The sequence below is a fragment of the Lissotriton vulgaris genome, chromosome 6 (genome assembly GCF_964263255.1).
Source record: "Lissotriton vulgaris chromosome 6, aLisVul1.2, whole genome shotgun sequence".
Lineage (NCBI taxonomy): Eukaryota > Metazoa > Chordata > Amphibia > Caudata > Salamandridae > Lissotriton > Lissotriton vulgaris.
Genome location: NC_141694.1, coordinates 218,756,109 through 218,768,996, shown reverse-complemented (window position 1 = coordinate 218,768,996; position 12,888 = coordinate 218,756,109). Strand labels below are relative to the sequence as shown.

Here is a 12,888-nt window from a genome sequence, read left to right as displayed (position 1 = left end):
TAAGTTCCCCACCCAGTTTTTCTCCTCTGCAGCGACCAAAACCGCGGGGGTGGCCATTCTCATAGCGAGCTCCTTCAGGGGGGAGGTGCTATATAAATATGCTGAGCAGAAGGGGAGGCTTCTGGCATATCGCCTCCGCCTGGGAGGTATAGCGTTTACAGTTGGCTCGGTCTATAGCCCGAATGACCACCAGGAACGCTTCTTGGACTCAGTACTGGTGGATGTCACTGCCTCTCCTGACCGACATGTTATTCTAGGGGGGGACCTTAATATCGTCTTTGATTCAATATTGGATAGATCAGCGCAGCGGTTTCCACAGACTGGAGAACTTTCCCAGGCTGTGAAGGCCCGGATTGCGGACATGGATTTACACGACCTTTGGCGCTCCATGCACCCCACGGATAGGGACTACTCCTATTTTTCGCATGCGCACCGCACCTACGCACGGTTGGACTATCTTTTGGTTAGTGGGCCGATGCGCGCCGCTGCTACGGCGGCGGACGTTGGGGTCCTGACTCTGTCTGACCATGCGCTGGTTACTGGCGCGTTTGCGTGGCCGGCGGCCTCCCCCTCTCGGGGGGTGTGGTGCCTTAGGGACACCCTTTTGCACAAGAAAACGGTGGTGAAACGTATTGAAGAGGTCATACAGGACTATCAGACACACAATAGTAATACAGACACTTCACTAGCGACACAGTGGGCTGCATTGAAGGCGGTTCTTCGGGGGGAGTTCATCTCCATCTCCTCGGCGGAAAATAGGGAGCGGCAACGGAAGAGGGATGAACTGACTACTCAGGTTCGGGAGCTTGAGCAGGTCCACCGCCGTACGGGTGCTCCGAGGGTTTGGAGGCAGCTGAAGGCGGCAAGGAAGCTCCTGTCGGCGCTGGACCTGGATAGAGCGGAATACGCTGCCTTGCGCTTGAAACATGCCTACTACACAGGGGGGGGACAGGTGCGGCAAGCTCCTGGCGCATCGGCTTCGGGTCGCGCAACAGCGCAACGTGGTGAAGGAACTCTTGAGTACAGACGGAGTGGCCGTTTCCGGGGACGCGGAGGTGGCGGAAACCTTCTGCAGTTTCTATGAGGCGCTGTACGCTGGGGAGCCCTCCTCGCCGCGGGACACCGAGGAATATCTAGAATCGGTGCCCCTTCCGGCACTGGATCCCGTTCAGGCGGAATATCTGGAGCCGGATATTCACGTTGAGGAGGTGATTTCCGCTATAGCTAGGTTGAAGCACGGGAAGGCCCCGGGCCCGGACGGTTACACGTCCCTGTTTTATAAGACCTTTTGCCCGGTTGTGGCCCCTGTCTTAACTCGGCTATTTAACTCCTTCTCCGACCCGGGAGCCATCCCACCGGATCTCCTGAGTGCGACGGTCTCGGTGATTCCGAAACCCGGGAAGGACCGGGCTTTATGCGGCTCGTATAGGCCCATCTCGCTCCTAAATGTCGACCTCAAGCTGTACACGGGGATTCTGGCGTCCAGGCTGGCCCTGCACCTCCCCGGTTTGGTTGAGGCGGACCAAGCTGGCTTTGTGCCCGGCAGGCAGACGGTCGACAATACCAAGCGGGTGACGCACGTTTTAGAGAAGGCTTTGCGGATCCCGGGCGAGCGGATGTTGCTAGCAGTGGACGCTGAGAAGGCCTTTGATAGAGTTCACTGGCCGTATCTCGAGCTGGTCCTCAGGAAACTGGGAATTGGTGATAAATTTCGCACAATGGTCTTCAACTGCTATAAGTTTCCTTCAGCGTCTGTGCGAGTCAACGGGTGCAGCTCCCGTAGTTTTGCAATCGAGCGCGGTACGAGGCAGGGCTGCCCCCTCTCTCCACTCCTCTTTGCTCTCTACATGGAGCCATTCGCCCAGAGGATCCGCCACAATCCGGATGCTATTGGGATCAGGATGGGCCAGTATGTCCATACGGTCAGCCTCTATGCGGACGATGTCCTGCTGACCCTGGACGACCCTAGGAGGTCCTTACCCGCCTGCATCCACGAGTTGGATGCCTTTTCACGTGTGGCCGGCTTTAAAATGAACGTGAGCAAGTCGGTGGCCTTAGATGTGTCTTTGGCTGCGGACACTAGGAGGGACCTCCAGCGACTCTTCCCTATGCAGTGGTCATCGTCCCTTGTACCATACTTGGGGATCCTACTGGCACCCACGTTGCCAGCGATGGTGACGGCCAATTACACTTCTCTCAGTAAAAAGATCAGAGAGGAGCTCGGCCGCTGGAGTAAGGGCCTACTATCCTGGCTGGGTAGGATCGCGGCGGTTAAGATGACGGTGTTGCCCCAGATACTATATCTTTTTCGAGCCCTACCTCTCCAGCCTCCAGTGGGCTGGATTAGACAAACGCAGGCCGACATCTCCCGCTTTGTCTGGCAAGGCCGCAAGCCGCGGATGAAGAGGGTTCTCTCCACGCTTGCCCCGGAGGCGGGGGGCCTTGGTATTCCGGACCGCTGTAAGTACTTTCAGGCGGCGCAGCTACGTTACCTTGTGGAGTGGAGCAGGTGGGAGTCCGATGAACATTGGCTTTTTCAGGACCAGGCGGTGGCAGGCCGCACCCTACAGGAGGTTCCATTCTTGCGCCGTGCTCACCGCCCCCCCAACCTTTACGCTTCTTTTGTTACGCGGGTTCCCTTGAGGGTGTGGGACGCAGTCTGCGAGGCCCGAGACCTTACCACTTTCCCTTCACCATTTACACCCATAGTGGATAATCCTGACTTCTCCCCGGGGATGGAGCCGGGCGCTTTCTCCCATTGGAGGACTGCCGGCTGCCGGGCGCTCTTTCAGGTCTATGGGCCGGAAGGCGTGGTCCCCTTTCAGCAGCTTCAGCAGGAGTTCGGCCTGACGGAGTTGGATAGACTACGTTACATGCAGGTCCGACATTGGGCCCTCCAGCCCCAGGTGCGGGACACCGCTGATCGTCAAATTACACCGTATGAGCGGTGGCTGGTGACCCGAACCTCTGATGCTAAATTGATTACTGATCTTTATAAGCATCTACAGCCCCCACCGTTCCACTATTATAACCCGGGGAGGGAACGATGGCACAGGGAACTGGGCAGGACACTTAGCCACAAGGAATGGGACCAGATCGCACACCGGGCAAGACACTCTGCGTACCATACCGGCCTTACGGAGACATTTACCAAGGTGTCCACGTACTGGTACTACACCCCAGAGAGAATGTATGAGATGAATAAGCACATTGATAAGGGGTGCTGGAGAGGTTGCGGGCAGGTGGGGACCCTCTCACATATTCTTTGGGATTGTCCCTTGCTGGCCGCCTATTGGAAGGAGGTTCTGGATGAGGTGGATAAGCGCTTTGAAATTGAGCTCCCGCGCTTTCCGGCGTATGTACTGCTGGGCCTCCCTAATGGCCTAATGTATCCGCTGAAGTCCCGCAGGGGCAGGCAGATCGCAATCGCGCTGGGGTCTGTGGTCCAGAATATCCTCATCCATTGGCGCACTACCACTGTCCCCTCCATCACGGGTTGGCTACATAGACTCTGGCACGTGTTGGGAATGGAGAAACTGTCGCTCACGGTGGCGGGGGAGATAGATCAATTTGATGAGCTGTGGCAACCCTTCCCAGCGCTGTTAACCACCGAATTCAGGGAGCTCACCTGCCCGAGGTACCTCAGGCTTCTGAGGCGGACGCCGCCGGCGACTCCGGCAGACTAGAATGAGTGGGGGGCGGATTCTTAGTGAGGGGGGTGTGGCTCTGGGGCGGGTAGTACTGGTAATGGGCCATTGGACGGGGGGGTTGGGGAGTTGGTTTTTTTCTTTAGGGCGGGGGTTCTAGAGGGGGGTGGGCTGTGCTTTTTTGTGTCAATTTCATCGCCTTCTTTGATCAGATTTGGGGTGCTGGATATGCGCAGAGTGGAGATATACATTGCATTTCATTTTTTCATCTGCTATTGCTTCTCCTCTGGCCTAACGAACTGTTCCACGAGCACGCTCCTGATACTACGATTTTTCTCTTACTGTACTGTATGTAACCCTAACCTCCTGTTGCCTCTCCCCGTGTTCTTTTGTCTTAATAAAATGCTTTAAACCTAGAAACAATAATCAGTATTGGTAATCAGGTTGGTGGCAGGTGAGGTGTATGCCTTAACTTTACTTCACAGCAGTAGACGAGATCAGTGATGTGCACTATATGGTCACGGACGGCTGCTGTCCTTGCCTACAAACATCTTGGCATGTTACTCTATTCGAATTGCAGGGATTGGGCTGAGTGTTTTTAGGTTTTGCCTGGCGAAAAGATGCGCTCTGCGCATCTTTTTCGCTCAGGCGAAAACCTCTTGAGATCTATACAGGAGACAGGAACGGCCTCCGTCTTTCATTGGCTAGCTCCATAAATGGAGGCTAGCCATTGGAAGACGGGCCTGTCCGTCAATGCCGGACCAGATTCGGGGGCGTTCCCGAGAATTTTTGGCTTTTGGCTACGTCACGCGACGTCAGCCAAAAGCCGGGAACGCCCCCGAATCTGTTCCGGCATTGCCGGCACCCGCCTTCCTGCTCCGGCCGTCTTCGGCGTCTCTCCTCCCCCTTTCCCGCCCCCTCCCGCTTGTTTCCTGATGCTGGCCCCCCCCTTTCGCCGTCGCCGTGCGAAGAGCTGCTTCAGGAGCGGAGTGGAAGCAATGTTTTGTTTGTGAGTCAGCTGGACTGCACAGGCACCGCGACGGCTGGGAGCAACTGCCTGCTTCTCCCCTGCATGTTCTGACTGGACTGATACGTTTTCTGACTCTTTTCTTTTTCTCGCCCTTCGGATGGCTTCATGAAAGTTTTTCCCTGTCCTTTTTAGTTTTTTTTGTTTTTCTTAAATAAATATATGCGTTATGCTTTCAGCATTCTACATTTCCAAATTATGTGCAATGTTGCCATCCATTAAATCCACATCCAGCAGCATGTGCAGGTGTGAGTATTATGGTGTCGGAAGTCCATGTGGCTGCACAGAGCATTTACCCCGACGCCCAGTACCTGGCTTAGGCCTTAAATGTCACCCCGCTGCGCATGACTTGTCGTCCGTCCTCCGGACTCTTGTCTCCTCGACACAGCTGTGGTGAAACGCTTAGAAACCCAGTGCAGGTGACTCCAGCCGGCACTAATGCGAGAGTATTTCTACTGACGGCCATCCCTTGCTGCCCTGATAGTCTCACACTGCGAATGATGCCAAGGGTTTGGAGGTCGGAACCTGCAGAGAGGCTCTGAGTGAGTGACACAGTGGGGTGGGGAAGCTGGTCAGTCACCGCTATCGCCGGTCAACTCTCCATCTTGGAAGCAAGATCTGAAGTAGTTCTGTGTGAAATTTGTGTCTTTTTTTTTGGGGGGGTGGGGCAAAAAATCCAGAAATAAGTGCATGAAATGCCAATGCAGCATTTGAATCGAGTGGGTCCGGCCCCTGCATCAATTTTGGACAAGAGTAAGCATTGCGAGCTGAAATAAAGCACAACATTGCACATGATGCGAATACCAGCTGTTCGTGTTTGAGTTGTTCGCATTGTTCCCATGCTCCTGTGGTGGGACGTTTACCGAAGCAACATATCTTCATTACGGCGTGGCGTAATGTGAATTTGTAAAATTGAGGTTCGAGTAAGCTCATATTTCACGGTTTCAGAACTCTAATATCTATACAGCAGTGGTGCATACCTTGGGTTAACGGATATACCCGGTAAAGCAACCCACTGTGTGCATGTTCTAAGCTGCAGAGTGACACTACCGACAATAATTTTGGTGGTAAGGAACTTTTGCTTTTTTCCCATAAAGTTTGAACTTTAAAAAGTACTGCATATCTTGTGTTCCAGTGGAAACGGTGGAGATTTGCATATTGTTACCAATATTTTACAATGGAGGGATTTTAACAGCATTTATTGAGCGTAAAGAATTGGAGATATTGTGACTTTATTTAGCCGAGTTTTAAGGACTGGAGTTTCAATTTGTTACTATGTTTAAGATTGTAGTATGGCCCTATATTGCAAAACAAGCATTGGAAATGCAATAGGTCTCGCAGCATTAGAGTTAGTGCTTTTAGAATTGTTTATGGGTTTTTTTGTAAATCTTTAGCATTTTTGTTTCCTGTAGCCAATGCTAAAGAATTTTAAAAAAAAAGCCATAAACATTTCTAAAAGCTCTAACTCAAATGCTCCGAGACCTATTGCACTGTGTGAGGGTGAGGGGTTGAGGGTGAGTGAGGGTGAGTGAGGGTGAGTGAGGGTGAGGGTGGGTGAGGGTGAGTGAGGGTGAGGGTGGGTGAGGGTGAGTGAGTGAGGGGTTGAGGGTGAGTGAGGGTGAGGGGTTGAGGGTGAGTGAGAGTGAGGGTGAGTGAGGGTGAGTGAGGGTGAGAGTGAGTGAGGGTGAGGGTGAGTGAGGGTGAGTGAGGGTGAGGGGTTGATGTTGAGGGGTTGAGGGTGAGTGAGGGTGAGTGAGGGGTTGAGGGTGAGTGAGGGTGAGGGTGAGTTAGGGTGAGGGGTTGAGGGTGGGTGAGGGGTTGAGGGTGAGTGAGGATGAGTGAGAGTGAGGGTGAGTGAGGGGTTGAGGGTGAGTGAGGGTGAGTGAGAGTGAGGGTGAGGGGTTGAGGGTGAGTGAGGGTGAGGGTGAGTGAGGGTGAGGGGTTGAGGGTAAGTTAAAGTTTGTTTAAAGCCCTATATGCTCGCAAGCTCGATGCGCATGCGAATCGAATAGCTCGACCTAAAAAACTCTTAAATATCAATATAGATGCACAGATAGAAACACTAACGTGCAAGCACAGAAATATAGAAACATGCATGCACAGACAGACATGCACACATCTGGAAACACAGTCACCTGCAGCCACATACATTGATAGATGCAACCACACAAGCATACATATACACTCTCAGGCACACATACGCTTGCAAGCAGGAGCACATACAAACACAGACACACACATGCACATAGAAATGCATATAGCAAGCATGCATATACATATGCAGCACTACCAAGAGCAGATACATTTACACACACGCATGCAGATATATAAGCACACACACAAACACAGGGACTCCTACATACCTATGCAAATGTGTACACTCAGACACACATGCACGCGCACTTATACACGCACACACTCTTGTATCTCTTGTCTCACCCCTGTGAGGTGGCTTCAATGAAATATTAATGTTACACCTTTGAAAAATGCAAGCATTTGAAGTGCTCGGGCGGGTGGAAGCAATTTTGATGTAGAAGTGCTGTGGGAGGCGGGTGCAAGTAAGGACAGGGAGGGCAGAAGATGCCCTTGTAGAACATGGACTTTAATGGAGCATGACAACAATAAAAAATGTCAATTACTTAATGAGCCTGCAGTGAAGCAACATGTCCATTTTTTCCATTGCGTCACATATTTTGTATGAGCACTAAACTCACGTAACAGCGGGCGCTACACCATTGTGCGGTTGGTTAAAGTATGGTCGGGGTGAGGATGGCGAAGATGGTGGCTGGGCTGAGGGTAGAGTGCAGTGACCAGGATTTTTAGAAGGCTGCGAGTGTTACAGGACCCTCTAGAGGGGTTTCCTATTTCCTGAACCACAGCTGTGAAGGTTCAGAAGACCCCTGCCGTTCACTGCTTTGCAATGGGAGGTTTAAAGCGTCCAGATTTGAAGAAACAAGAGATTTTAAGGACACAGAGCGAGATGGGGCAACATGAGTGGATGGGTAAAGAGAGAGAGCAAGAGAGCAAGGCGGAGAGAGATGAAGACAGAAGTGATTAGGTAAGGTGAGAGAGAAGGAGCAATCCGGCACACACAGACGGGCACACACACACAAAGGCACACTCACATAACACAAAAATACACACTGACTGAAAGCAATAATACACGTGCTCACATACAGAATGCAATAAATGCGTACATACAAAGAGACGCACATGTGCAGAATGTTTTCTAAAGGTGAGAAAGGCATACACACGAAGGGGGTGAAGTGGAAGTGGCGAAAGACGCCCTAGAAAGCCAGCCCATTGTATACCTTGGAAGCTATTATCTTTTTGCAGGCATTGCAAGAGCGACTCTGGGAAGCAGGTCACAATGTGAGGGAAGCAGGGGGGGGGGGAGCAGAGCAAGAGGGGTCGGGCAGTGAGCGGAGGGGAGGTATGGATAGCTGAGTAATGAAGATCGAGCGTTGCTGGGACTCATAACTAAACTAAGAAGTTCCCACAAGAATAGAAAGCACATTTGATATAATATTGATTCCGGAGACCAGGGCCCAACTCAGTATCCCACACATTTGTTATGCAGAATTCAGATAGCCGGCCGATGAAAGCCTGAACATGCCTGCCATACTGGGGGTTGTCTGCCGGGCCGCGGGATACGGGGCAGACCTGTCTTGACTGCGATTGAATGCCGAGGATCCCGCTCCGAACCGGATTTGAAGACGAGCCTGCGGTGGACTGGCTCTGCGGCCTGAGCACCTCTGTGGTGGTGCGTTGAGACCCGGGGCGCGCTTGTAGCCCCGGTGAGAGGCCCAGGGAAGCAGGAGGTCCCGACTGGTGCCTGGAGACATGGAGCGTTGAATAACAAGACGGACGGACGGAAGAGAGGGGAGGGGGGAGGAGAAATGCGACACGGAGGGAAGGGGAGGGGGCGGAGCGGGGAGGGGGCGGAGAGGGGAGAGGTGCGACACGGCAGGATGTGACCGTTGCGGCGGTGTTACGCGGAAGGGCGTTAGACGGAAGGAAGAGAGGGGAGGGGGAGGAGAAATGCGACACGGCGGGAGGGGGCGGAGCGGGTAAACAAAGACGGACGTGCACGCGCACGCGCTTTTAAGGTCAATGCGCATGCGCATAAGCTCAATGCGCATGCGCATTGACCTTAAAAGTCACGGGCACTGCAAGGAATCGCCACGATTCCTTGCAGTGTAGATAAAGAGTGGATAACTCGCAATAGTCTCGCTTGCTCGATGCGCATGCGCATCGACAGGCGAGACCTAAAAAAGATTATGGTAGCATCCTAACCACTAGGCCAAATATAGAGGGTTGTAAGTTTCACCAGAAACTTAAATCGCAAAAGTTGAGTGTTGTGCACTTTTTTTATATTACATATTTATTTTTGGAAAGTTATCATGCAGATTTTTTTTCTCCTTAAAGTAGGGAAATGTTTATTGAACAGTAAGTGAAACACTGAACTAGTTTAGTTATCTAATAAAAGGAGAATTGCGCTGAACTACATTTTTAAGATTGTATAATTTCAGGAAAAAAAATCTTGCTTTAATAATCGCAGTCTTGTTGCAGAAGTGAACGGTTGTTGAAGTTCTCTGCAAGATGCAGCTGAAAATGGGCGCTGATCGGAATTGAAGTGTTTAGATGTTGTCGTGAAAATGCTGTCCTCTTGAAAGTGCAGCTAACTACCCAGAAATAAACATAAATAACTGGTTATGTTGTAATATGGTTCTTTGTTGCCATCTCCTGGTTCTGGTTAAATTTACAAACCTCTCTGCCTTCGCACTTGTAGTTTAACCCCTTGATGTGAATATTGGGTCATATAACAGTTACCCGATATGCTTTATCGGTCTGTGTTCGTGTATAATATATATTTGTATGTGTGTGTGTGTGTGTGTATATGTATGTGTGTGTATGTATGTGTGTGTGTGTGTGTGTGTGTGTGTGTATCATAGCATGTGTGGCAGTAGGTAAACTTTTTTGCATACTCGCCATCTAGTATTTGGCTCGAAATGTTGCAACTTATTTTTCTTTAAAGAAGTCTTTGGGGTCACAGGATCTCTGTGACGACTCCTCTAGGAATGTGCACGGACGTGTATCGGGGTTGCTCCCAGTCACAACGAGAATTACTTTTTCCGTTATGTCAGTAGAGCCTGTTACCTTCCTTCCCATCGCAGAGGAAACTTTTCAACGCCACTTCATTTTTTATGATGCCCACTCAACTCCTAAAGTTAATTGTCGTCCAGCAATCGAGCCACTCTGTCCTTCAGGCAGTGCGTTCCCCTGACTAGCTTTAGAGAATGTGGACGCGCATAAGGTAATGAAACGGTCACCCGTCAGAAGATGCCCGCAGTGCCATTCCAAATACCCCCTGGGCCGAGCTCCCCGCCGTTCGTAACTTGTGCCTCTTTCTGGAGCACAACAAGAACTGGTGCTATTCTTGCTCTGCATTCAGAAGCAAGCAAACTGCATCGGAGACTAGACAGACTGGGGACCCACTGTAGAATGTACAAATCCTCGTCGGAAATGTCAGATATTTTTTGTAAGGTGGACAAGCTTGGCGCCGAGAGAGAATCTGGTGATTCACCTGGCCTTCAGGCCCACCAACCCAGACAAGAGAATCAGCTCTGACATTTCAGAGCCAGGAGGAAGAACCAGGACGGTTCTTCCATCTCAGTCGAGCCCGGACCTCGTCTGAAAAGCACCACACTTTCAGCCGCTACGTCCACATCCAGGTTGCACAATAATGTGCCTCCTGGGAATGGATTTGTGCATTTCCATAGCGCCCCACGATCGCCTCCACATGTGCCTGCTTTAGGAGTGCCCATCAAGCGAGTGACCACATTCGGAGGGTTAGTTAGAACATCTAGTGTTGGTAGAGGAGAGCACCCATCACGCTCTACTGTGGTGAAACGGCAACAATCTGAAGCAGGGCAGGCCTAGTTCCACTGGTGACAATCGCCACAGATGTATCTCTAGCCAGGCATGGAGTACATCTCAACAACATGGCAGTCCAAGGTCTGTGGCAAACTCAACATCGAGGTCTCCACATCAACCACTTGGAACTGTTAGCCATTCATCTAGCCTTTAACCCCTTTCTTCAATAGATTTGAGGCAAAGTAGTTCTTGTGTGTCCAGAAAACATGACTGCCATCTTCTACCTACAAAGGCAACTAGGCACACATTCCTCTCAGCTGTCGGTCCTAGCTCAAAATCTGGCGCTGGGACATCCACCTCCAGTACATCTCCAACCAAAGAGGCTTCTGGGAGTGGATAGCGACTTTACAGACCTGCTCGGCAGTACGCAGCAACAAGCTCACAAATAGCAACTCCATCCACAAGTCCTCTACACTTACTTTCAGAGATTTGGCACCCTAAGCATAGACCTTTTCACCACAAACGAAAATACAAAATCCCCAACCTTCACCGCCCGGTTTCCACACCCACAGTCCATGGGCAGTGCTCTGTGGATGATCTGGTCAGGAATATTTGTGTACAATTTTTTTCTCCTCTCCCAGTGATGCCTTCTGTGGTCAGGAAGCTGAGGCAAACATCCCTCACACTCATTCTGGTGGCTCCAATGTGGGGCAGACAACACTTCAGGAAATGTCCATTACCTCTCACAATAAGCTTACCAACAGGCAGAATCTTCACACTAAAAAAACACGGCAAAGCCAGACACCCAGACCCCAAGCAGCTCAACTTGTGATTTGGCTCATGTGGTCCTCCAGTTTGTTCATCTTGATGTACCTCAAGAATACATGGACAAACTTAGAGAAGTTCCTAGGCCCGCTACACACACCTGTTATACTGCGAATTGGCAGTGTTTAGTCCACTGTTGTACTCCAAACCACATAAACCCTCTTATGCCTACGGTTTAAGACATTCTTTTACCATGTACATTGTGTAGCTGTGTGTGTGGGAAGATTTGTGTGGCTGTGTGTGTGGGGGGGCTGTGTGGGTGTGTGTGGGGGGGGGCTCTGTGTGGTTGTGTGTGTGGGGGGGCTCTGTGTGTGTTTGTGTGTGTCATTTGCGAGAGATAAAGCTAGTGGCATTGTAAATGGCAATGCCATTTATTTATGTTAAAAAAACATAAATAAAAATAATGTCAAGAGCAATGCCAATAGCTCTAACTTTAACAAAGGCAAAACCATTGCATTGTAAATGCTTGTTATGCATTCCCGTCGTGCAAGCTGTGGGCATGCGTGGCCTTTAACCTATGACAGATGACGGTTGGGTGTCAAAGAGCAGCTGTACTATACACACATGATGTACTAGGATAGAGAGCATGGAGAAGGCGTGCTTATTAGAGGACATTTCCTTACCAATACTTGATCTATGCATTTGATTTTGCCCGTTGCTAAACTGATTATTTACTAGTGACCCTAACAATAGAAGTCCAGCACATGCTGTGTTCAATCTCGGGGTCACTGGGCGACTCTTCCATATCTGCAAACAGTTCTGGTCTTCCTCCCTCCTATTCCACTGGTCCCGTTTCACCCTCAGTCTGTGCTGCCATTTCATTTCAAATGCCAGGTGTGTCTGTGTACTCACCACTCCTCTGTACTGCACAAAAGTGTGATCGCACAGTCCTACAGCAGGTCGTCGCCATGACTCCTCCGACCCCCGTCCGAACGTTAATGGTGGCCAGCAACACAGAAGAGGGACTGATGACTACAGCCCGGTCAATGTGACTCCCGCCTATGTGAAACTAACTGCTAATGCGGAAGTGTGAAGGACTGGAACTGCAAGCGGCCGCCATATTGGAAGAGGAACCGGTTTAACGCAGCGAAGTAACACACCAGAAACATAGTTGCGGAAAGGCTGCTAATGCTTACTGCAATTTAAAACGGTTAAATTCTCGATAGTGATTTAAAAAAATGATGGACAAAGGGTAACATTTACTCAGAAATGTTTCCGACAAAACCTCACGTTTAAGGACCAGAGAAAGTGAACTAATCATACAAACCTAAGTAAATATGCGTCGGAAACACAAGAAGTCAAAGTAACTTTTATTTCTATAATATGTAGCCATATTGAAAGAAACCCCAACGTCCGACCGATTTACTGGCAAGTGTCCTGCTCTCCAAGAAGGCTTCCTGGCAATAGCTCCCTCCTATACACAAGCCTCTGCACACCTATAAGCAGGGCCACTGGAATTTTGTGACTGAGGAGGACAAAAGTATGCGGCAGAGGTGACTAAATTATGCGGCA

The 12,888-nt window shown here is 50.5% G+C and overlaps 1 protein-coding gene across 1 annotated transcript in view; it reads right to left on the bottom strand.

Annotated features, from left to right (window-relative positions):
* Nucleotides 1–12,461, bottom strand: part of LOC147707043 (large ribosomal subunit protein bL19m-like) — a 65,442-nt gene extending 52,981 nt beyond the window's left edge. The window contains exon 1 of the mRNA XM_086926253.1: nt 12,229–12,461. Within this exon, the coding sequence (XP_086782379.1) occupies nt 12,229–12,286 (58 nt within the window). The 5' untranslated portion in view covers nt 12,287–12,461. The remainder of the gene's footprint in view (nt 1–12,228) is intronic.
* Nucleotides 12,462–12,888: the final 427 nt, after the last annotated feature.